At 48.9% G+C, this 23,079-nt stretch overlaps 1 protein-coding gene across 3 annotated transcripts in view; it reads right to left on the reverse strand.

Moving 5' to 3' along the window:
• Positions 1 to 23,079, reverse strand: part of si:ch211-51h4.2 — a 117,938-nt gene that overhangs the window by 87,516 nt on the left and 7,343 nt on the right. For 2 of the 3 annotated variants that reach the window (XM_035412319.1, XM_035412322.1), the window contains exons 3-7: positions 22,117 to 22,190; positions 19,764 to 19,832; positions 15,319 to 15,430; positions 11,899 to 12,030; positions 6,397 to 6,532 (exon numbers count right to left, since the gene is read on the reverse strand). In XM_035412319.1, coding sequence (XP_035268210.1) covers positions 6,397 to 6,532; positions 11,899 to 12,030; positions 15,319 to 15,430; positions 19,764 to 19,832; positions 22,117 to 22,190 — 523 coding nt within the window. The remainder of the gene's footprint in view (positions 1 to 6,396; positions 6,533 to 11,898; positions 12,031 to 15,318; positions 15,431 to 19,763; positions 19,833 to 22,116; positions 22,191 to 23,079) is intronic. The other variant, XM_035412320.1, reaches the window with a different exon arrangement.

Below are 23,079 nucleotides of genomic sequence, written 5' to 3' on the forward strand. Positions count from 1 at the left end.
GCAGACCGGGCGGCCGTCGCTCCGCGAGGAGGGGGTGTGTGCGTGTGTGTGTGTGTGTGTGGGGGGGGGGACAGGTGGGCCGGGGGGGGCATGGAGGGGGGGACTGTTCATTGTGGCAGGGGTGACATTTTGCACAGAAATACCGTTTCTACGTGGGAAGCACAGGGGGCGCTGTCTGGGTGAATAAAGCGCTCTTATCGCTGCGGTCCCGCGTGGCCATGCCCCCTCTCGCCCTTGGGGGGGGGGGGGGGGGGGGGGGGGGGGGCTGCGGGCTCTGATATCCTGAGCCCGCGCCTTCATTAACCTTTGCGCCATTATTAAAACGCTGCGGACAGCCCCCCCCATGCCCAGCGGGGCTGGCCACGCTGACATTTTAGGATCACCCCCCCCCCCCCGCCCGACATGCGTCATCCGCCTGCCAGGCTTCCCAGAATCCCCTGGGGCTGTACAGTACCACTGCAGAGGGGTGGCGCTCAGGCAAGTTAACCCTTCAACTGCCGAGAGTAAAATAAAACATGCGAGTGTGATGTTGGGTTTCCTGCTTTACAGCACAGGCTGTTACTGAAGCCTGTCTAAATGCTGATAACAAGCTTTACAGCACAGGCTCAAGTCCAAGCAATCGCATAAACACCTGCAACTGACATCATATACACGTCCCAGATCAGATGCACTTAATCTACACCTTAAAAGGATTTAAATACAACCTCACGGGACCACATGAGCGTTTTTCAGTGATGCGAAGGGACTGAAGGCAGGCCTGGATATTTCAGCACACTTACAGAATAAGATACTCCTGCTGATCCCAGAAAAGTTTTAATGAAACAAGTGAACCAAAATGTACAATCAAATTATAAGAAGAAAAAAAACTGATTTCAGAATATTGTTTTTTCACATCATTCTGTCATACTGCCTGTAATCTGCAGGAATGTCACTGTTTAAAGTGAGGTCCGCTTACAGAGCTGTGCAGTAAATCAGCACTAAGCCTTCAGGGGGCTTTACCTTTCTTAAAATGATTACAACAGATCTCAGGACACAGCAAAGCAAAAATATTTTAAAACAATGCAGGATAATAGAAGTTTGAAAAAAACTTAACATGGAGGTCTTTAAAGTTCTCTTATAATTTATTTTTATCAAAACAATAATCTGTTATTTGTTTCTGAAGATTAACTGTAAAATGCATTGACAGAATCTTAATATTCTGTGAAGCTACCATTTAAAAGTGCATGTAACACCGATACTCAAATATTATGCTCTCCTTCTTAATCATAGGTTAATCTGGCAAACATCAACTCTATAAAAAGTTCATCTTTTGTTCCTTTTGTAGAATATTGTCAGAGGCTTTAGTTATTCACAATACATTTCCCCTGAAAAGACTTGTGAAGCCTTAAATGCATTTAACAATGTGCAGAGAGCCCACTCTGCTGCTTTAATGACCCACTCTGCGCTCCCCACAGCCACCGAGTGCAATTTATTCTTCCTCTGGCCGATGCCAGAGATTTCCTTTTCCCTCTCGAACGTGGAGGGCTTGGATCGGACCGCCCAGCGTGTTCTACAGCACCGCGCCATATGCTCAGAACAGAACCGGGGCTTCGGGCTGTTGCTGGGAATAGATCTGCGTGGCGAGCTACCCAGCTCCTGCCAGGGCACCTTTAATTAACAGCTTAAGCGGGTGACCCGTCGCTGATGCAGTGCCAGCTCGGAGAGGGGACGCATCCTGGCACCGCACCAACGGCAGGGGGCAGGGTGCCAGTCTGCAATGCCACCTCCCGCAGAAGTGCCCTTCCCGCGGCCTGGACCGGGGCGCACAGAGAACCGCAACCCACTCCCCCCGCTCGGGCGTCTCCGAACCCCTTTCTGAAACGCGCTCAAGCAAAACAACCTTGAATAAAACAATCCCTTTTTTTAAATGAACTAGAAAGACAGCGCAGTTACTGTCTGGCTTCGTTCTCTGCCTGCTGTTTCCTTAACTGAAGCAATGCCGTTTTACTGGCGGGCACAACAAGTTTACCAAATGAAATGCGCCCCCCTTACCCCCCCCCACCCCACATCAAAGTCTGAGCGCTGTGGGCAAACACAGCTGCGTCCCGCAGGGTGTAAATCATTAAATAAGGCAGCAAATTAAGCGCAAAGCCTGTGCAGCATGACCCAAATCAGATGTTACATGCATGTCCTCTGGGTGTGTGCTTGCCTAATCTCACAGATAAAACACACAGATGACAGACAGACGAAAGGTCAGATCTGCTCCCCTCAGACCGGCTCCAGCGCTAAATAAGGGCATCGGAGCTGGAGGCTCTTCCTGCCGCGAGCGTTTCCTGTGTGTTTATGAGGGGAAATCAGACGCTCACAAGCAGTGCATGGATGCATGCGTGCACAAGCATGCATGTATGTGTCAATGCACGGCAGTGTGAAGGCTTGAGCTGCAGCTACACTACATGACTAAAAGTATGTGCACACCTGACATCCAACTCTCATCCAAAATTATGGGCATTAATACGGAGTTGGTCCACCCTTTGCTGGTATATCATCCTCCACTCTTCTGGGAAGGCTTTATACTAGATATTGGAGCACTGCTGCAGGGATTTGCTTCCATTCAGCCAGAACAGCATTAATGAGGTCGAGCACTGATTGGGCGATTAGGGCTGACTCACAGTTGGCTTTCCAACTGATCCCAAAGGTGCTGGATGGGGTTGAGATCAGGCCTGCTCTATCTGCAGTGGAGCTCTATCTGCAGTGGAGCTCTATCTGCACTACAGCTCTATCTGCAGTGCTGCTCTATCTGCAGTGGAGCTCCATCTGCAGTGGAGGTCTATCTGCAGTGGAGCTCTATCTGCAGTGCTGCTCTAATTGCAGTGGAGCTCTATCTGAAGTGCAGTGGAGCTCTACCTGCAGTGCTGCTCTATCTGCAGTGCAGTGGAGCTCTATCTGCAGTGCAGTGGTGCTCTACCTGCAGTGCTGCTCTATCTGCAGTGGAGCTCTAATTGCAGTGGAGCTCTGGCAGTTGTTATTGGTGTAAAGGGGGCAGGTGACGAATGGAACTGCAGCTGACAGAGAAGTAAGCCCATGAAAAATGAGCATTACTAGGATGACGTGTGATGAAAAACCACAGTAGGGAGGGAGGCAGGAGAGAGGAGGAGTGAGGGGGAGGGAGGGGGGAGGAAGGTCTCTTACAGCAATGATGGGGGTGGATGGGGGGTTGAGAGGGAGGTGCTGGTGTTTATTAAGGCAGAAATCTTTCACTGCCAACCTGGAAACCTGAAATGGCAGGAGAAGCAGCGGCTATCAGGAGAGCCAGCTCTCTGAGAGACAGACTGCACACAGCACTAACTGCACAGCGCTCTAACTGCACAGCGCTCTAACTGCACAGCACTCGAACTGCACAGCGCTCTAACTGCACAGCACTCTAACTGCACAGCACTCTAACTGCACAGCGCTCTAACTGCACAGCGCACTGTCCATCTGCACACGTCTCTAATTTATATTTCCAGCTCTTCTATCTGACAGTCGACTATTTCAGTGCTTGATTTCTAAGATGTCACAGCCATTTGCTCCTAGCAAGCCTGACGCTGAATGGGGCACTAAAATTTTTTATTTTTTTTTAAGTCATAAATTATACATAAATAATAACAATGTTTGGGGTGGAGATACCTCTTCTCTGTGCCACTTGTTTTTAAAATATTTTACTCGCTCTCTTTGTCCCAGTTCCACCATCGCATGTCCTCTTGCTCCGGGGCAAAGTCTGGAATTTTAAAGAGGCAAAAATATCGAGGAAGCTCCCTGAGTCTTAAACAGGCCGAGCAGAACAGAAATATAGGCACTTAGACAACAGCCTGAAGACACTCCTCCACCTGCTAATACCTCTCCACCTGCTAATACCTCTCCACCTGCTAATACCCCCTCCACCAGCTAATACCCTCTACCAGCTAATACCCCTCCACCTGCTAATACCCTCTACCTGCTAATACCCTCTGCCAGCCAACACCCCTCCACCTGCTAATACCCCCTCTACCAGCTAATACACCTCCACCTGCTAATGCCCCCTCCACCTACTAATACCCCTCCACCTGCTAATACCCCCTCCACCTGCTAATACCCCCTCCACCTACTAATACCCCTCCACCTGCTAATACCCCCTCCACCTGCTAATACCTCTCCACCTGCTAATACCCCCTCCACCTGCTAATACCCTCTACCAGCTAATACCTCTCCACCTGCTAATACCCCCTCCACCTGCTAATACCCTCTACCTGCTAATGCCCTCTACCAGCTAATACCTCTCCACCTGCTAATACCCCCTCCACCTGCTAACACCCTCTCCACCAGCTAATACCCTCTACCAGCTAACACTCTTCCACCTGTTAATACCCCCTCCACCTGCTAATACCCCCTACCAGCTAATACCCCTCCACCTGCTAATACCCTCTACCTGCTAACACCCTCCACCTGCTAATACCTCCTCCACCAGCTAATACCCTCTACCAGCTAATACCCCTCCACCTGCTAATACCCTCCACCTGCTAATACCCCTCCATCTGCTAATACCCCCTCCACCAGCTAATACCCCTCCACCTGCTAATACCCTTCACCTGCTATTACCCCTCCACCTGCTAATACCCTTCCACCTGCTAATACCCCCTCCACCAGCTAATACCCCTCCACCTGTTAATACCCCTACACCTGTAAGCACCCCATTCACCTGCAGACCAGGGTATGCACTCAAAGCTCAGGTTGCGCAGAAATCAAGCGGACAGTAAAAGAGTTGGTAAGGAGTTCAGCATGGATAAGGTAAGTTTAGGCCCAAATCAAACCCATAGCCTCGTTAGCAAGACATCTGTGCTAATGAAATTCTGCACAACACTGCCAGGCTCATTGTGCTGGTTCAGGTCATGGCTAATCTATACATCTCAGTGAGCGAGACTGACACACTACTCTGAGCTCAGTACCGCACAACGGGGGGTGGAGGGGGTGGGGGGGAGCGTCAAACCCCCCCCCCCCCCCCCCGCCAAACACACTGCTTATCCCATCACAGCAGCATTCGCTCCAGAGGCTCCCTGAGCTCAGCGCTGCAGCAGGGGATTGTGGGTCTCGGGCTGGGCCCTGAGAAGGTGACAGGCCGCTGTCCCACCCAGAGTGAGTTATGGCTATACTCAATCATCAGCCCCTCCCTCCCGAAACACAACCCCCCAGCGCTGTCCTTCACCTCATTCTGTCCTCTCTGACTCCACGCTGTTCCTCTCATCCTCTCTCTTTTGCTTTTGTTTGCTGGGTGACTGAGTAATCACAGCTCATCACACTCAAAAATGCAAAGAGGAAAACAGGAGAAAAGATGAAAACAGGAGAAAAGAGGGAGACAGGAGAAAAGAGGAAGACAGGAGAAAAGAGGGAGACAGGAGAAAAGAGGAAGACAGAAAGAGGGAGACAGGTTGTGCTGTAACTGTGTGAGCTCCCCATGGCACAGCAGTTTGGGAAGAAGGTTGCAGGCTCACATCCCAGCTGGGGCACTTCCGCTGTGCTGTGATACACACCCGAGCTAATACATCATCATATGAGAAAGTGCACACTATGCAAGTCACCTGGGTTATGGCATCCACGGAAAGGAAAGATAAAGTAACGCTGGACAGGCTGAGTGAATTCACATTTAATCCTGTCCAGTTTACACAAATACAGCCTATTTATCAGAGGTCTGGTAAATTATATTTCAGCACCCTGTCTTACCAAGAGGCACAAAAATAATGAAAATATAAATAAAATGGATATTTACTGAAGCAGTTCAGCATGTGTAACTTCGCTCAAGAGTACAACAGCAGAGCCACCGCCTGCTAAAAGCCCAGTCCCCTAACAATAATACAGCACTCAACACACCATACGACACGACAACAATCACAACGATACTCAACACACACCATACGACACGACAACAATCACAACGATACTCATCACACACCATACGACACGACAACAATCACAACGATACTCAACACACACCATACGACACGACAACAATCACAACGATACTCATCACACACCATACGACACGACAACAATCACAACGATACTCATCACACACCATACGACACGACAACAATCACAACGATGCTCATCACACACCATACGACACAACAACAATCACAACGATACTCATCACAAACCATACGACACGACAGCAATCACAACGATACTCATCACAAACCATACGACACGACAACAATCACAACGATACTCATCACACACCATACGACACGACAACAATCACAACGATACTCATCACACACCATACGACACGACAACAATCACAACGATACTCATCACACACCATAGGACACCACGTCTGGATGGAAGGGCAGGAGCTCTGATGACTGCAGCAGGCTGCTTATGAGAAACCATGGAAACGGGACTCACAACTGGAAGAGCAGGATGAAGTTGAAGGCGTGGCTCATGCGCTTGCTGAGGAAGAGGAGGCCCAGGACGTGAAGGTTGGGTTCCGGCTCCTTCTCCAAGGTCTTGTCAGCGACGCCCCTCTGCAGCAAACCTCTGTCTGAAAGTCAGGCAGGACAGGGTCACTCACAGGTACGCAACCACACATCTCAACACCTGGGTACTGAACACAAACACCTCAACACCTGGGCACTCAACACAAACACCTCAACATCTGGGTACTGAACACAAACACCTCAACACCTGGGCACTCAACACAAACACCTCAACATCTGGGTACTGAACACAAACACCTCAGCACCTGGGTACTGAACACACACATCTCAACACCTGGGTACTGAACACAAACACCTCAACACCTGGGCACTCAACACAAACACCTCAACATCTGGGTACTGAACACAAACACCTCAGCACCTGGGTACTGAACACACACACCTCAACACCTGGGTACTGAAAACAAACACCTCAGCACCTGGGTACTGAACACACACACCTCAACACCCGGGTACTGAACACACACACCTCAACACCCGGGTACTGAACACACACACCTCAGCACCTGGGTACTGAACACAAACGCCTCAGCACCTGGATACTGAACACACACACGTCAACACCTGGGTACTGAACACACACACGCCTCAGCACCTGGATAATGAACACACACGTCAGCACCTGGATACTGAACACACACACGTCAACACCTGGGTACTGAACACACACCTCAACACCTGGATACTGAACACAAACACCTCAAACCCCATAATGTTCACATGTACAGGTATACCCTCTACATTTACCTGGACAGAGTCACTTAAGTACAGTACAGAGTACAGAATTCATGTGGCGATAGTCGCTATAGTCTACAGGTTAGACGGAAGTCATTAAGGCAACCAGGGGGTTCAGAGGTTAACCCCTCCCACTCTGAGTGTGACGGCCAGTGGATTTCACATAATGGTATGGATTCAGACGCTGTGAAGTGTAAATAAAAGTCCTTTTCTCTGACAGGTCTTCAGTGCAGCGTCTCACTCTCCTTTAGAGCGTTAGGCCTCTACACCACCATTTTACAGCAGAGAGAGCGAGCGGGAGAGAGACAGAGAGAGGGACAGACAGCGGGAGAGCGGGAGAGAGAGAATGAGAGGGAGAGCGACAGAGAGAGTGGGAAAGACAGCAACAGAGAGAGAGGGACAGAGAGAGCAGTAGGGCGAACGACAGAGAGAGAGTAACAGAGAGAGGGACAGAGACAGAGAGACAGAGGGCAGAGTCACTCGGTATCCTACACACAGTCCTGAAATCTACACTACAAGCTGCAGCCGAGCCGAACCCTCGCTGAAAAGGTTCAAATCTGCTCGGCTGAAAATGAGGCCTCTTTTCTGCCAGTACATTATATTCAGAAAAAAGCTAGACTCACTGCACACGAGACGGCACATCACATCTGTAAATAACGTGGGGCTGAGTTAAAGCGGCTGTGTGTCTCCCGCTGGGCTCACAGAGACTCCAAGCCCGGGGCTGGACTGACAGGGATGTGTAAACTCCTGAACACGCAGACATTGTGTTCACCTCCAACAGCATCAAAAGGAAACCTTCACTACCTCACAAATCTGTGTGAACACCAAACCAGTTTTTTTACTTCTTTATAGCATTGAAGTGCTCACACACACACACGCACACACACACACACACACGCACACAAAACTTAATTCCTTACGGCACCTGAAGTTTGCACCTTCTATTGAAACAGAACTTCGGTGCTGTCAGTCCAGCAGGCCTGGGCGGAATGAAGACGAGGCTGACAGCTCTGAGCCACGCCGAGTTTAGACTACTGTACTGCCAGCGTGAGAACGACAGCGGAACATTCTGGAAGTGGAAGGCAATATCATTAATTTCTCAGAAGCACCCATCTGCCGCGCAGGAGACAGCCAAGTAATTAAGACGGAAAAGAAGCGCGATTCTCACACCTGTCACGGACGGCGTTCCGCTCGCGCTCGGATGAGAGCAGGACCGGGGGAAGAGACGGCAGCGCAAAGATGACATTACACCGCGCACTTAGCTTCTAATGAAAGCAGAACAGAGAGAGCAGGCAGGAGGCCTAACCCCCCCCCCCCCATTCAGCATGCAACAGGCAGGAGGCCTAACCCCCCCCCCCCACTCAGCACAAAACAGGCAGGAGGCCTTACACACACACACCTGACCCCCCATTCAGCACGCAACAGGCAGGAGGCCTTACACACACAGACCTGACCCCCCCCCTCCCCCCACTCAGCACAAAACAGGCAGGAGGCCTTACACACACACACCTGACCCCCCATTCAGCACGCAACAGGCAGGAGGCCTAACCCCCCCCCCCCCATTCAGCATGAAACAGGCAGGAGGCCTTACACACACACACACACACACACACACCTTACCCCCCCATTCAGCACGAAACAGGCAGGAGGCCTTACACACACAGACCAGCCCCCCCCCCCCCCCCCCCCCCCCCCCCCCCCCCCCCCCCCCCCCCCCCCCCCCCCCCCCCCCCCCCCCCCCCCCCCCCCACTCAGCACAAAACAGCCAGGAGGCCTTACACACACAGACCTGACCCCCCAATTCAGCACTGCACAGCAGCACTGCACAGCTCACAGTATAGAGATGTGTCATGTCATGGTGTGAGACTGGTGACACGAACTTCAAAATACAGCAGGAATTACAACTGATACTATGACGCAAATGTTTATGCGGCATTAAATGTTTTTCACTTTTTTTCACACAGTTATGTTAAAAACAGAAATAGATATTTGAGCTCTGCTGTGTCATTATCAGCATTAGACACCGCAGCTCTTTTCCAAGAAGAAGACCCAATGTCCTTTCCCCCCCAGATTTACTGGAAAACCAAAAACTTTAAATGTGAAAAAGTATGTGTCAACCTATTACTGTACCTCTACAAACTTTCTGAAAAGAAAAACATATCCTTTGAATGGAATACTAATACACGTACGCACTTTCACAAACACTGTTCTGTAGTTTGGTTACAGCACAGGCTCTTTGGCTTCTTTTCTCTTAAAATCTTAATGTTCAGATATACAATCCTTCTGACAACATGTTAAATCATCTTTCCAATTCTTGACAAGAAACAAACACGTCAGACAAAAGAAGTCATAAGCCACGTGCCACGAGAGACGGCAAATTAATCACGCTGTAAAACCTTCACCTCACAAAAAAATAAACTAATTATTTGTGTTGCAAGGATTTATTGCGAAACAACAGCCCCGTTTAAAAAGGGAAATTTCATGAGCTGTGGAGAGAGAAATGAGGAAAAGGAGGGAGCGTTGTGACAAAAATGAAAAAGTGATTAATAACCTTTCATGGGAAATGTGTCTATTTCACAAAACCTTTTAACATTCATAAAACAACATCTGAAGTGCATTCGGCACCGAAATCATTCAACATTTATTTCATTTATAAACAAGACTGAATTCCCACATTAAATTCAACATGAAATGAATGTGCATGTACCCCAGACGCATTTCGCATAAATGTACTCGGGCTAACCGAACAAATCTTCCCAAGCAGGATTGTTTGGATGCGATGCAGAAGTGCGGAGTGTTTATTATTTCGCTTGAGGCGTGATGATATTTTTAAAAACTTTTTCTTTCTCTTTCTTTCTTTCTTTCTTTCGAAAAAGGAAAAAAGATCCGGAAAGGACCGGGGCTGAGGTAGCCAAGGCGTCCTTCCTGTGAAGTCGCTTATGAAGCTTCACAGGAGAGCATCCTTCCTGTGAAGTCGCTTATGAAGCTTCACAGGAGAGCATCCTTCCTGTGAAGTCGCTTCTGAAACTTCACAGGAGAGCGTCCTTCCTGTGAAGTCGCTTATGAAGCTTCACAGGAGAGCATCCTTCCTGTGAAGTCGCTTATGAAGCTTCACAGGAGAGCATCCTTCCTGTGAAGTGGCTTATGAAGCTTCACAGGAGAGCATCTCTGTGAAGCTCCCTCCGAGGTCTCTTTGCAGTCTCTAAGCAACGCCGCCCCAGATGTTTATGACTTTATATTTACAGTTCGAGGCAAAGTCACAGAAAAGCGAACCTGAGGACAGGTCCACTGCAAACCATCCCACCATTATAAAACCTGACCAAATATGCGCCACAAACCTGATATTCCCTTTGATGTTTCATACTAGCAGTGGTGTTATCCATAAGCATTTGATTTGTTTTGGATGAAACACTTTTTCCCCAGAATCTTCCTGTGTGTGTCACCTGTAGAGCCTAAAATAGTCAATAGCTGTCCTGTAGTACTGTGTGTGGCCTGTAGGGTGTAAAATAGTCACTGGCTCTCCTGTAGTACTGTGTGCGGCCTGTAGGGTGTAAAACAGTCACTGGCTCTCCTGTAGTACTGTGTGCGACCTGTAAAATAGTCACTGTAGGTGAGAGCACACACTTCAGTTGCGCCACCAAGATGGAAGAGTGAACGAGGAAAGTAGAGGGGAAAAAATGAAGATATCCAGTGTGTGAGCAGGAAATGCCGCTCCACAGACACACTCACAAACCCGTTAGAGAGAAAAACACACAGAGAACAAGCGTGGGATGAGAGGAGAAACTAAAGCAAAACAATGAAACAGATCGAGTTTACAGAAGGCTCTTTCATGCCCACTCCAGCGAGCAGGGGCATAAACAGGAGTCAACAGGAAAATGAGCTCGCTCTCTGCTCCTCCAGCGGCTGCTGCTCGCGTCTGCCGCAATTACCGTGTGTAACATCACCGCGGTTACCATGGGGAGCGCTCCCATTCAGCCGCAGTAATGCTGTATAACATTACCGTGGTTACCATGGGGAGCGCTCCCATTCAGCCACAGTAATGCCGTATACCATTACCGTGGTTACCACCTCTCCGTTTCTAAACAGAGCGTCAACTGTACGACCGCACGAGAAACGATTGAGAAATCATCCCTGACATTTTAGAAACGATCCGCCCCGGACACATTCCCAGACTTCCCAGTCTTTGGAAAAGCCGAAGCAGCAGGGAACCGGGCGGTACAACACTGCAGAGCTGTTTTTACACGAGTAACGACTGCTTACTACCAAATATTTAAGGGCTTGTAAAGAGTAAAACCTCTTATTTCTTTTAAATACCAAAAAAACACAGTGTTCTATCCCTAATAGAAAGATCAGAACCTTAGAATATTTCACTACTTTGGTATTTGACTGTAATGTGTCTGAATCTGAATAGACTGTGAAAGCTCTTTATGGTTGTGTAGTTTATTTGGTTCTTTTGAAAATCACCCCATGTGTGTGTCTGTCAATGACAGTAAACTTAAATTCAAAACCAAGAGGCACAATGGGTTGTAATCATCCTTACAGCAAAAAACTGATCATAATTTGTCTATAGCTATAAGTATCCTCAATACCTTAAAGCATCTCAAAGGGCTCAAACTACCTTGCAGGAAACAGTGTTCTGAAAAATGTTTTTATTATTTTTTTTTAACACTCTCACCCTGATGAATTAAGTCCTGGAATGGTGTTACTATAGTACACACGTAACCACGCGGGTAGCAGCTGAACATTCTCTGGCTCGAAGAAATCCATCTTTTTAATGACCTCCTTATCAAATCAGAGCCCAGCAGACCTGTAACAGACAGAGAGGGGCTGTAACTGAATCAACGGATATCAGGCCACTGGAAAAGGTATCACGTGACACCATCAACCCGCACAATAAATTAGGCCCTATCTGGGCCCTGATAACAGAGATCAGCGCATGTGACTGGCAGCAATAACCCAATTCTGCAGCATTAATGTTTTATTTAAGCGGCATTAACGGCGATGGGTGATCAATTTCAGGCGTTTTATGGGTCTAATGGCCTGACTGGCATGAAAGGCACCTTGTTCTCACGGTAACTCTATAAACCAGGACGGGAGAAACTAGGCCGGGAAACTAAAAGGGGGCGACGGCGTCATTCCGGAAAGCTCTTTCAGGGATCCACCTCAGCCGATTCCAATCTGACACAACGCTCTCTATGGAGTTTACACGTAACGTTAAGTTGGATGCAACGGTGAACAACCACATCAAGTAATACTACATCCAAAGACTCAGAGCTTTTGAAAAACACATTCATATCAGTTTCTAAACAAAAAAGGCCAACACCAGGTCCAACAGACTCTGTCTGCACAAAATGCTCAAGACCGACCCTACATGTGACCACCAGCCCCAGACAGAGCGGGTCCAGCAGGTGCAGTTTTACAGTCGTTTTCTTTACAGAAAGTGCACAGAGAATCCTTCACAGAAAGTGCACAGAAAAATCACAGTTTACACAGTCATGGCTATCTCTGTACCAAACACCAGCCACCTGTCAAACCTCATTTTCCTGACCGAAAGGACCCTTCTACTCCACACTGTTTACTACAAATTATTTTTCCCCCACAAAGCTTGAAACGTTATCAAACTATCCCCCTTTTTCCAGATCAACAGAATATAAGAAAAGCAGCAGTAATGCAATCTAAATGACCCGGTCTGAGGTTAATTTAATGCATTATGATAACGCTAAGCAGAAATGTTGACGACTAAAGCAGAATGTCAGTTAACACAATTTGCATTTGTGAAACACAAAGGGCTGGGGTAAGGAGATGGGTACTAATGCAGGAGAGCGCTCATTCTACAAACGCAAACGAGCCTTTCAGCCGCTTGTCTGTCAAAAGACTACAGAACGAGAATACAGAATATGCTTTGTCAAAGTACATCTTACCACATTTGCTAAAAGTAATGGACTATTGGTTTTATTGTAGACTACACTTACATCATAATGTCAACCTGGTCAGGCTCATAGTGCTGTAAGGTTATGAGCAGCCTGGTCAGGCTCATAGTGCTGTAAGGTTGTGAGCAGCCTGGTCAGGTTCATAGTGCTGTAAGGTTATGAGCAGCCTGGTCAGGCTCATAATGCTGTAAGGTTATGAGCAGCCTGGTCAGGCTCATAGTGCTGTAAGGTTATGAGCAGCCTGGTCAGGCTCATAGTGCTGTAAGGTTATGAGCAGCCTGGTCAGGCTCATAGTGCTGTAAGGTTATGATTAGCCTGGTTAGGCTCATAGTGCTGTAAGGTTATGAGCAGCCTGGTCAGGCTCATAGTGCTGTAAGGTTATGAGCAGCCTGGTCAGGCTCATAGTGCTGTAAGGTTATGAGCAGCCTGGTCATGCTTTAAAAACCTCTTAACGGAGTGATACTCCGTGTATTTCCTGAGCTGAGGAGGCTGGAAGAAAACAGTTTTCTGAGCGGTTCATAAAGCAGCCCGACAGGACAGCCCTCTTTCTCCGGATCATTCGTCTTCATTAGCGGTCTATTCCCTCCATCTCTTGTCAAAAATGCTTAATGCCTCTCCTGCGCGGGCCGGGCGCTCTGATTAGTTAGCGCTGATGCAGGCTGATTTCGGTGTGATCCCCCTCCGTTAGCGCTCCCCTCGGTCCTCTTAATAAAACACCGTACAGCAGCCATCTGGATCTGAGTCAGAGAGCCCAGCGCTGCGCGCGGGCGAGCTGCACCCCCCCACTAACCGCCCGAGCAGCGGGAACGCCAGAGCAGCGGGAACGCCAGAGCAGCGGGAACGCCAGAGCAGCGGGAACGCCCCAGCAGCGGGAACGCCAGAGCAGCGGGAACGCCCCAGCAGCGGGAACGCCAGAGCAGCGGGAACGCCCCAGCAGCGGGAACGCCAGAGCAGCGGGAACGCCCGAGCAGCGGGAACGCCAGAGCAGCGGGAACGCCAGAGCAGCGGGAACGCCCGAGCAGCGGGAACGCCAGAGCAGCGGGAACGCCCCAGCAGCGGGAACGCCCCAGCAGCGGGAACGCCCCAGCAGCGGGAACGCCAGAGCAGCGCGAACGCCCCAGCAGCGGGAACGCCCCAGCAGCGGGAACGCCCGAGCAGCGGGAACGCCCGAGCAGCGGGAACGCCCGAGCAGCGGGAACGCCAGAGTAGCGGGAACGACCGAGCAGCGGGAACGCCAGAGTAGCGGGAACGCCAGAGTAGCGGGAACGACCGAGCAGCGGGAACGCCCGAGCAGCGGGAACGCCCGAGCAGCGGGAACGCCCGAGCAGGCCGACCAACGAGAAATAAACCCGCCGAGCAAATATGTGTCCTATCAGTCAGCCCGCAGTGAGCCGCAGAGCCCGATCCAGCCGTTTCCTCCTGGAGAAGGAGCGGAGACAACGACCTGAGCTCCACGCTAACGCTCGGAGACGATTCAGCGCGGGGCCAATGTTCCAGCACACGCACCAGGAGCTCCTCACGCCTGCTGCTCGAATACTGATAAAAATACAGGGAGAGAGGAGAGTTTATTTCCTTTTTTTCTCAATTTAAAAGTCGGTTTGAGCGGGCACCATAGAGTGCAGTTCATGACATGCCATTTACAGTAAATGGTTCTGGGCCCCCCAGAATGCACTGCAGTAAACCTTCTGGAGGAACGCCAGTCTTCCCTGCTGAACACCATGAGGAGGTGTTCAGGGTTACATCTGAAATGAGAGCATCTGGAAGCTTCTGCCGCGGGGTCCCCCGTGTGACTGCGCCCCAAACTCGATGCTTAATGCCGCAGCGACCCGCCGTTCCCCAGCGTCTAACGTCTTCTGCTCTGAAACCAGCAGCTGATCACTACAGCCTCCCCCCATCCCCACCTCGCGTCGCCCCCACTGCCCCGTTTCCCAAACCAGCGCACAGAACACCGTGGCGTCAGTACCAGCCGCGTGCCCATGGCAACCAGAGCAGAGGACACGGGCCCCAAAGGGACCGCCACTCGCAAGCACCCTTCAGACCTGCAGGGGGCGCCAGCGGCCGGATTTAGCTGCTGCAGAGGTGGTTACAGATACATGAGCCTCATCACACAGTCCAAGACATAATGCAGAATATATGTGAGTGTTTGCTCTCTAGAGGTGACATACCAGGCTCTTCGCTTTCTTCCTCCTCCTCTTCCTCCTCCGCGCCTTCTGTTTGAGTGACAGACGGCTCCTCTGCACAAACGTCTTGCATCTGAATTCTCTCCGTCTCTGCTGACTAGAAAACCAGATTTCACATTACATTTACATACATTTACAGACATTTACAGACATTTACAGACATTCACAGACATTCACAGACATGTTCATTTTATTCATGTACAAAATGAATTTTACTTTATGCTCCAAACATTTTAACCTTAATACAAAAATCTCCAATGAAGTCACCAAAGCTGGCATCCAACAGAGTGGATGAGGGGCCTGTGGGCTGGAGGACGTTAGAGAGCAGCGCACAGTACTCCCCCCAACATGCAGCCATTAGAGAGCTGAGGGGCCTGTGGGCTGGAGGACGTTAGAGAGCAGCGCACAGTACTCCCCCCAACATGCAGCCATTAGAGCGCTGAGGGGCCTGTGGGCTGGAGGACGTTAGAGAGCAGCGCACAGTACTCCCCACCCAACATGCAGCCATTAGAGAGCTGAGGGGCCTGTGGGCTGGAGGACGTTAGAGAGCAGCGCACAGTACTCCCCACCCAACATGCAGCCATTAGAGAGCTGAGGGGCCTGTGGGCTGGAGGACGTTAGAGAGCAGCGCACAGTACTCCCCCCAACATGCAGCCATTAGAGAGCTGAGGGGCCTGTGGGCTGGAGGACGTTAGAGAGCAGCGCACAGTACTCCCCCCAACATGCAGCCATTAGAGAGCTGAGGGGCCTGTGGGCTGGAGGACGTTAGAGAGCAGCGCACAGTACTCCCCACCCAACATGCAGCCATTAGAGAGCTGAGGGGCCTGTGGGCTGGAGGACGTTAGAGAGCAGCGCACAGTACTCCCCACCCAACATGCAGCCATTAGAGAGCTGAGGGGCCTGTGGGCTGGAGGACGTTAGAGAGCAGCGCACAGTACTCCCCACCCAACATGCAGCCATTAGAGCGCTGAGGGGCCTGTGGGCTGGAGGACGTTAGAGAGCAGCGCACAGTACTCCCCCCAACATGCAGCCATTAGAGAGCTGAGGGGCCTGTGGGCTGGAGGACGTTAGAGAGCAGCGCACAGTACTCCCCCCAACATGCAGCCATTAGAGAGCTGAGGGGCCTGTGGGCTGGAGGACGTTAGAGAGCAGCGCACAGTACTCCCCACCCAACATGCAGCCATTAGAGAGCTGAGGGGCCTGTGGGCTGGAGGACGTTAGAGAGCAGCGCACAGTACTCCCCACCCAACATGCAGCCATTAGAGAGCTGAGGGGCCTGTGGGCTGCAGGACGTGAGAGAGCAGCGCACAGTACTCCCCACCCAACATGCAGCCATTAGAGAGCTGAGGGGCCTGTGGGCTGGAGGACGTTAGAGAGCAGCGCACAGTACTCCCCACCCAACATGCAGCCATTAGAGAGCTGAGGGGCCTGTGGGCTGCAGGACGTGAGAGAGCAGCGCACAGTACTCCCCCCAACATGCAGCCAGTAACCGTCCCGCGGGACAGCAGCTGAGAGGGGCGCACGGAAGCTCCCGGGGTCCCGGTCCAGCCCAAGGGGGGGGGGGGGTGGGGGGTTCAGCTGCTGCTTCTGCTCAACAATCCAAAATACACTCTCTGATTTTGACAAAAGCACCAATCAAATCGTAACTAATGTTCAGGATTAAATAACAATGACTTCAGCCTGTGGCTCACTTGGTACAACAGGTAGAGCAGCACTGAAAGCTCTTCACACAACAATTACCTTAACACTCCCAACACCTGGCGAGTTAGACATACGGACCTGATAAGGGCTTACAGATGCTGGTCTGGTTCTTTTACTTTATGTGGCTGAAAATATCCAACACTTTATCCCCCTGTGGTACACACCTGAGTCTTTTAAAATACAATCCTTCAACAACACAACCCTGAACCATTTGATAAAGCAAAGAAAAGAAAGTAGCTACCCTGCAAAATACAGCAGGAAGCTTTCAGAGAAGGAAAAAAAAAAAGAAAATGGTGAAAAAAGTTCTATTATTATTCATGTGACATAGGGAACAACACCCCGTGATAAAGTCCATTAAACAGAAAATGAGTTCCAACTTCAGCCAAAAAAATGAAATGTTCACTCTTCACAGTACGGAATCAATTAAGCATTAAATAAATCTCAGACGTGGCGCTATGTGAAATGGAGGAGAGTTTGATAGCAATCTAGCGCTAATTCAGCTCCAAGAGACCAATCTCTGAAGCCAGTGACTAAAAACACCCCCCCCCCCCCCCACAGCCAGCCCTCAGTCAACGGCGACAGCATATGCTTGACAACCACGCAGAACACTGAAGCCCATTAGAGAAATACAGAACCACGCTGCTGTGGGTCTGCAGCCAATCGACTCTGGCAGTCAATCCTGGGCTCAGATTGAATTTAAATTTGTTGTGTCTCTCAGACACACTTCACTGACGGCCCGGAAAACTCACCTGTGGCACCCAGTACCTGCTGAAGCGTTCACTAAATCTACCGCCAAGTTCCGCTAACAGCTCGACAACAGCGCATCAACCGCCAAAACGGGAAATGCCTTCAAACGAAGTTCAGATCCAGTCAGGAACAGAGAACAGCGCGTGTCTCCTCGCAAGTTTGTCTGAGGTACAATCTCCTATTGGGGGAGAGACGCCAAATATTTCACATAACTTAAATTTGGCTCTTTGAGAAGAACTATTAATGAAGTATGACATCCTGGATCTCGACATGGCTTGTTTCCGAAGCAGAGGGAGGAGGATATTAGAGTCAGATAAAAATGAATAAATCTGATGATGTCATTCAGCCCTTTGTGCTATATGAAAGTGTAACATTACACCCAATCAGTAAGAGGACACACACACTCACACAGCGCAGGACTGCGCACACACACTAACACAGCGCAGGACTGCGCACACACACTAACACAGCGCAGGACTGCGCACACACACTAACACAGCGCGGGACTGCGCACACACACTAACACAGCGCGGGACTGCGCACACACACTAACACAGCGCAGGACTGCGCACACACACTAACACAGCGCAGGACTGCGCACACACTAACACAGCGCAGGACTGCGCACACACACTAACACAACGCGGGACTGCGCCGTCTCACAAAGGCCAATCAGAGCCCACCGCGTTAACACACTCATCAAAAGCTCTAATTAAACATCATCCAAAAATACACCAAACCGTTATCGCTGCCTAAACCAAAAATACAAACTGGCTGAGTCAGATACAAAGCAGTCAAACCAACTGAGAACACACGTCCTAGCCACGGAAAAAACAAACACAAAACTGCAGCTGCCAAAAGAAGTTTGTGTGTGTGTTCACTGCAAGGCCTGAGAGTTAGGGACAGAGAACAAACTTAAACAGCAAGAACATATTTTAATACATTTTCACATTATAGATGACAAAAGGAAATAACATTATTGATATGAAAAACATTTTCATTAAAGTCCTTTTAAGGGAAGAACCAGCAGCTTCCCTCAGGACTCAGTATTTTAGCCTGAGGAGCCACAAATAAGCAGAAGCACTAATATCTAATACATGAACGAATTAAAGCTTTTCAGGTTCAGAGATTGCAGTATCTGTCCACACTCTTAGTGACTTGAGACCTGTGCCAAACCAACAGCAGTTAATTTCCCTCTCAGGGCAATTTAAGCGTAGTGACGGAACTGTGAGGGATCTACTGTCAGTTGTTTACAAAGTGCTGTAATGTCCTGATGTGCTTGTCCAGCGAAATTAGCTCCTGAGAAAGGTAGCAATCGCCAGACAATTTAGCCAATTTAGCCGTTGCTAAAGCCTCGTACGAGCAAGCGAAGGCATTAATATATGACTTATATTCAAGTGCCACGTCCCGCTGAAGCACTAGGTCTAGGTGCAGTGAGGCTTCTCAAAGTTTAAAATCCCAAAAGTGTCCCAAAGTGTGCCACTGTTCACCTAGCGCTCTTGGCACAGTTGGCTAAAAAGTTACCCTTGGATTAGCAGGAGGAGCTGCCACTCAAAGTCTAAAGCCACGCCCATAGAGCACAATGGCCCCTGCTTTAGGATCAGATGGACAGGCTGGCTGTAATGTCCCACCGGCAGCTGGAGGATGTCCACTCATTAGGCAGAGCACTTAAGGAGGGCAGACTGTGGGAGGGGCAGACTGTGGGAGGGGCAGGTGGCCTGCTGGGGGAGGGGGGGGGGGGGGTACGTGGCCTGCTGGGGGGGAGGGGAGCACAATACCAGCTGCTCACTCTCCCCCCCCTCCCCAAACACACACACTTCCCCCCAGTCTGCCACATCCTGCAATCCTGTTGATAAAGACCATGGAGAGTCCAGTACTTTCCTACTGCAGTACAACACGCTAACAGGCTAAACTGCAGCACAAACCCAAAGGTAAGAGGACCTGGCGCTGGCTCAGGTGGGAATGCAGATTCTGCTCCTCACCTTCAAAGACTCCATCTGGGAAGCTCTGCACCTCTGCAGCAGGTCCACAAACAGGTAAATGAGCAAACCCTGGAGGAAGGGAGGGAGGAAAAGAGAGAGAGCAGAAAGAAGAGAAAGAAGTGTCAGTAGCCTTCTTACACCTCCATTATCGAGCTAAACTACCTTCCTACTCCTTAATAAATTACGAGCCTAATGACTGAATGGCCTGCTCCAGTCATTAGACATATTATGTTCTAACATTTTTTGTTCTCCTAATGCTTAATGTTATTGAGAAGCCCAGGAAAGCCGAAACGTCTGTGGGGGTGTCTGGCGTGACCTTTGCAGGCCTGTCGATGGTGTGAGGAAGCGCGCGGGCTGGAGGTCAGAGGTCACACGAAAGGGCGCACTGTCGACAGAACAACCTTTACGTGGACCGAGAAGAACCGCCAAACTCCAGCGCCACAAAGGTGTCCTCCAAACGACTACATATCACGTCAAATTAATTTAATTACCTCCTTAAGTCACAAAGCGTTTTATCACGACAGAGCACTGACCAAAAAAAAAAAGGGGAAATGCTTCATTAACCGGACACATCCTCCAGCACAGAGTGCAGCGCGGCTGATAATTGGATGTTAAATGATGCACAATGATCTGGCTAATTTCAAACAGACTGACGTACCTGAACATAATCCAGTACGGTAGGGCCGCGCTACGCACTCGAACACGAGGAAAGCTCCCCTCTCTGACAAAGCGGCCGGAGGGGAGAGTAACACCGTTATTGCTGTCATTAGACTGCACAACTCGCTTTTTATTACAGGTAATTACGCGATGATACGCCATGTAAGGAGAATAAATATATAACTTCCACCGACCTTCAGGGTGACGTGCAAAAGGGCAAATTGAAAAGGGTGGCTAAAGGAGGACGCTACTCGCTCATAATATCGCTGATATTCGATAAATTAATTCAGAATTTTGTTGACGCAATTGATATATTGTTTCATATTACAGTACTCAAAGCACAAAATGCAGAATAACAGAACATGGTTAAAATGCAATTATCAGGCCTATTTGAAGAGACTGGAAGAGATGAATCCATGAGTGGGTACGGACAGGAAGCAACCACAGGCTTTGAGGTTTAACCCCACAGAAGGTTATTCTTATAACTTAAGACATGACCCTCAGAATGAACTATAAATCGTCTTATAAAAAAGTATGTTCTTTTAATTTTGAAGATGGGCCCATTAGTACTGGATCAGGAGAAGGGCGTGTGCGATCACTGAAAAGTGCAGGTATGACTTTATCACGCAGCGCCAGCTACGCCTCCAGGGTGAAGTTTTTTTTTTGTTTTTTTTTTTTTAGAGAGTGCATTCAGGTAAACAGAGCAGTGCACCTGGGTGATGTGAACATTAATAGCTGCAGATTTATTTCCACGGAAAACAGCACACTTCATTTCGGCGAGCTTTCTGAACGCTACGCCAGCTGCTTAAAAACACGCAAGCCCGTGTTTAATCAGCAAATCTTTACACATTTCAATCACAGGGGGAGTTCAAGTGAAAAATGTATTTACAAGAAGGGAAAAGAGCTTTCTGAGGGATGACACGATGGAGATAAAGAAAAGCATTTCACCCGTAACAAGGAGTTTCCAGCAGAGTAGTTCAGCTGAAAAATGTTTTGTGCATGTACTGTATATTCTCTTTTTATTGTGCATTGTACTGTGGATTTCACTGTCTTGCACAGCTTACTGTCTGTTTGATGCACGGAGAAAACAAATGTTTCTAGCATGAATAATAAAGAAACATGACTATGACATTACATTTTTTTTGGGGGGGGGGGGGCGGCGGCATGTCACCCCCAATATTTTCACATAAATTGGTTGCTAGCAGGCATGCTCGTGAGACTGGACTATGCAAGACTAGCCCAGCAGTGTGTCTCCCCAGAAGCTGAACCTCATGATGTATTTATAATCAAATTATCTGCTTTAAATGAAATGTTTATTATTACATTATTTCAGTACTGACACTTAAAAGTGCATAACCTTTATCAGATAAATTTACAACAGTATTTTAATCAGATAGATCACATTGTATCCCATTATACAGAGTCAGTATTCAATTCACACTGGATGGTGCATTATGTGGAGGCACACAAGTTTTTTTTGTTTTGTTAAAAAACTAATGAGGGGGGTAGAGGAAAATGTCATCATAAAATAACTATTATTTCACAGCTCCCCCAAAAAAGAAGTGTCGTATATGAGAATCACCTTTGAAAGTTACAGAACTCATAGACGTTTGAAGGTCAGCGACCGAGCAGTCCAGAGCTAAGGCCGTGGGTGTTTGCCTGCGTTGGTAAAATGGTGTTTCTCACGCACACTCACTTGTATGAAGAAGCCAATTAGAAATGAGACGAGGAAAGGGAGAAGTCCAGCACGTGCGACAGTGACCGGGAGACCTGCAAGAAGAATACGTCATATCAAAACGCGCGACCACATAACTCTTAGGTCACGCGCTACAAGAAAAAAAAGAATGCGGTATGTGGCTTGTGATAACGGTCAACATATGTCGGTAAACGAGAAAAATTAGATGACGACAATAAATGTATCATAAAACGTATTTCATAAACACAGGTCAGACCTTTCAAAACCGTTTAACATCACAGTCTAACTCTGAATAAGTAATATCAGCAGGTTAGGAGAGACGGTTACTGTTATTTCAGCAGAATTGAAGTAAAAAAAAAAAAAGTGAAGAGCTTGAGTTCTGTACTTGATACTACAGTATCAATGGCAAAGACAGAAATGTGAAATTCAATGCACCGTGTTATTGCAGTCTTTTTATAAGAGTATATGAATTACTCTCCAGTTCATAAACTCCACAGTAAATCATTTTTTAGATGACAATACATTCTGGATGAAATCACCGTTTATTAATTTTCTTCAGACTCTTTCCCCCTTTGTAATATACCCGTGTAGCACCTCGTTTTCCGCGGCCGTAAAACTCGTCATCTTCGCAAAGTGGCTGATTAGGACAGCCGGAAAGCAGAGCGGAGCCTGCGGCTGCGTAGCGCTGTCTGATACGCGATTCAAGCGCAGAGATTCACAGCCCATTTCCTCTTTTCATAGTCGACAGGGCACCATAACTGGCTTATTTTAATACTTTGGATACATAATTCTGTTCAATTTCCCGCGACAAAGAGGTTAGGCCATTGTGGGAACCCGAAACCCAAATAGCCTGTCACGGGGGACTATTTATGAAAACGCGCAGTGCTTTTATACGTATTTGCTCAATTAATTATTAACGTGTGGAGGGGGATGCTGCCGAAGGTCCTGTCTCAACCCTGTTCC

The sequence above is a fragment of the Anguilla anguilla genome, chromosome 4 (genome assembly GCF_013347855.1).
Source record: "Anguilla anguilla isolate fAngAng1 chromosome 4, fAngAng1.pri, whole genome shotgun sequence".
NCBI lineage: Eukaryota > Metazoa > Chordata > Actinopteri > Anguilliformes > Anguillidae > Anguilla > Anguilla anguilla.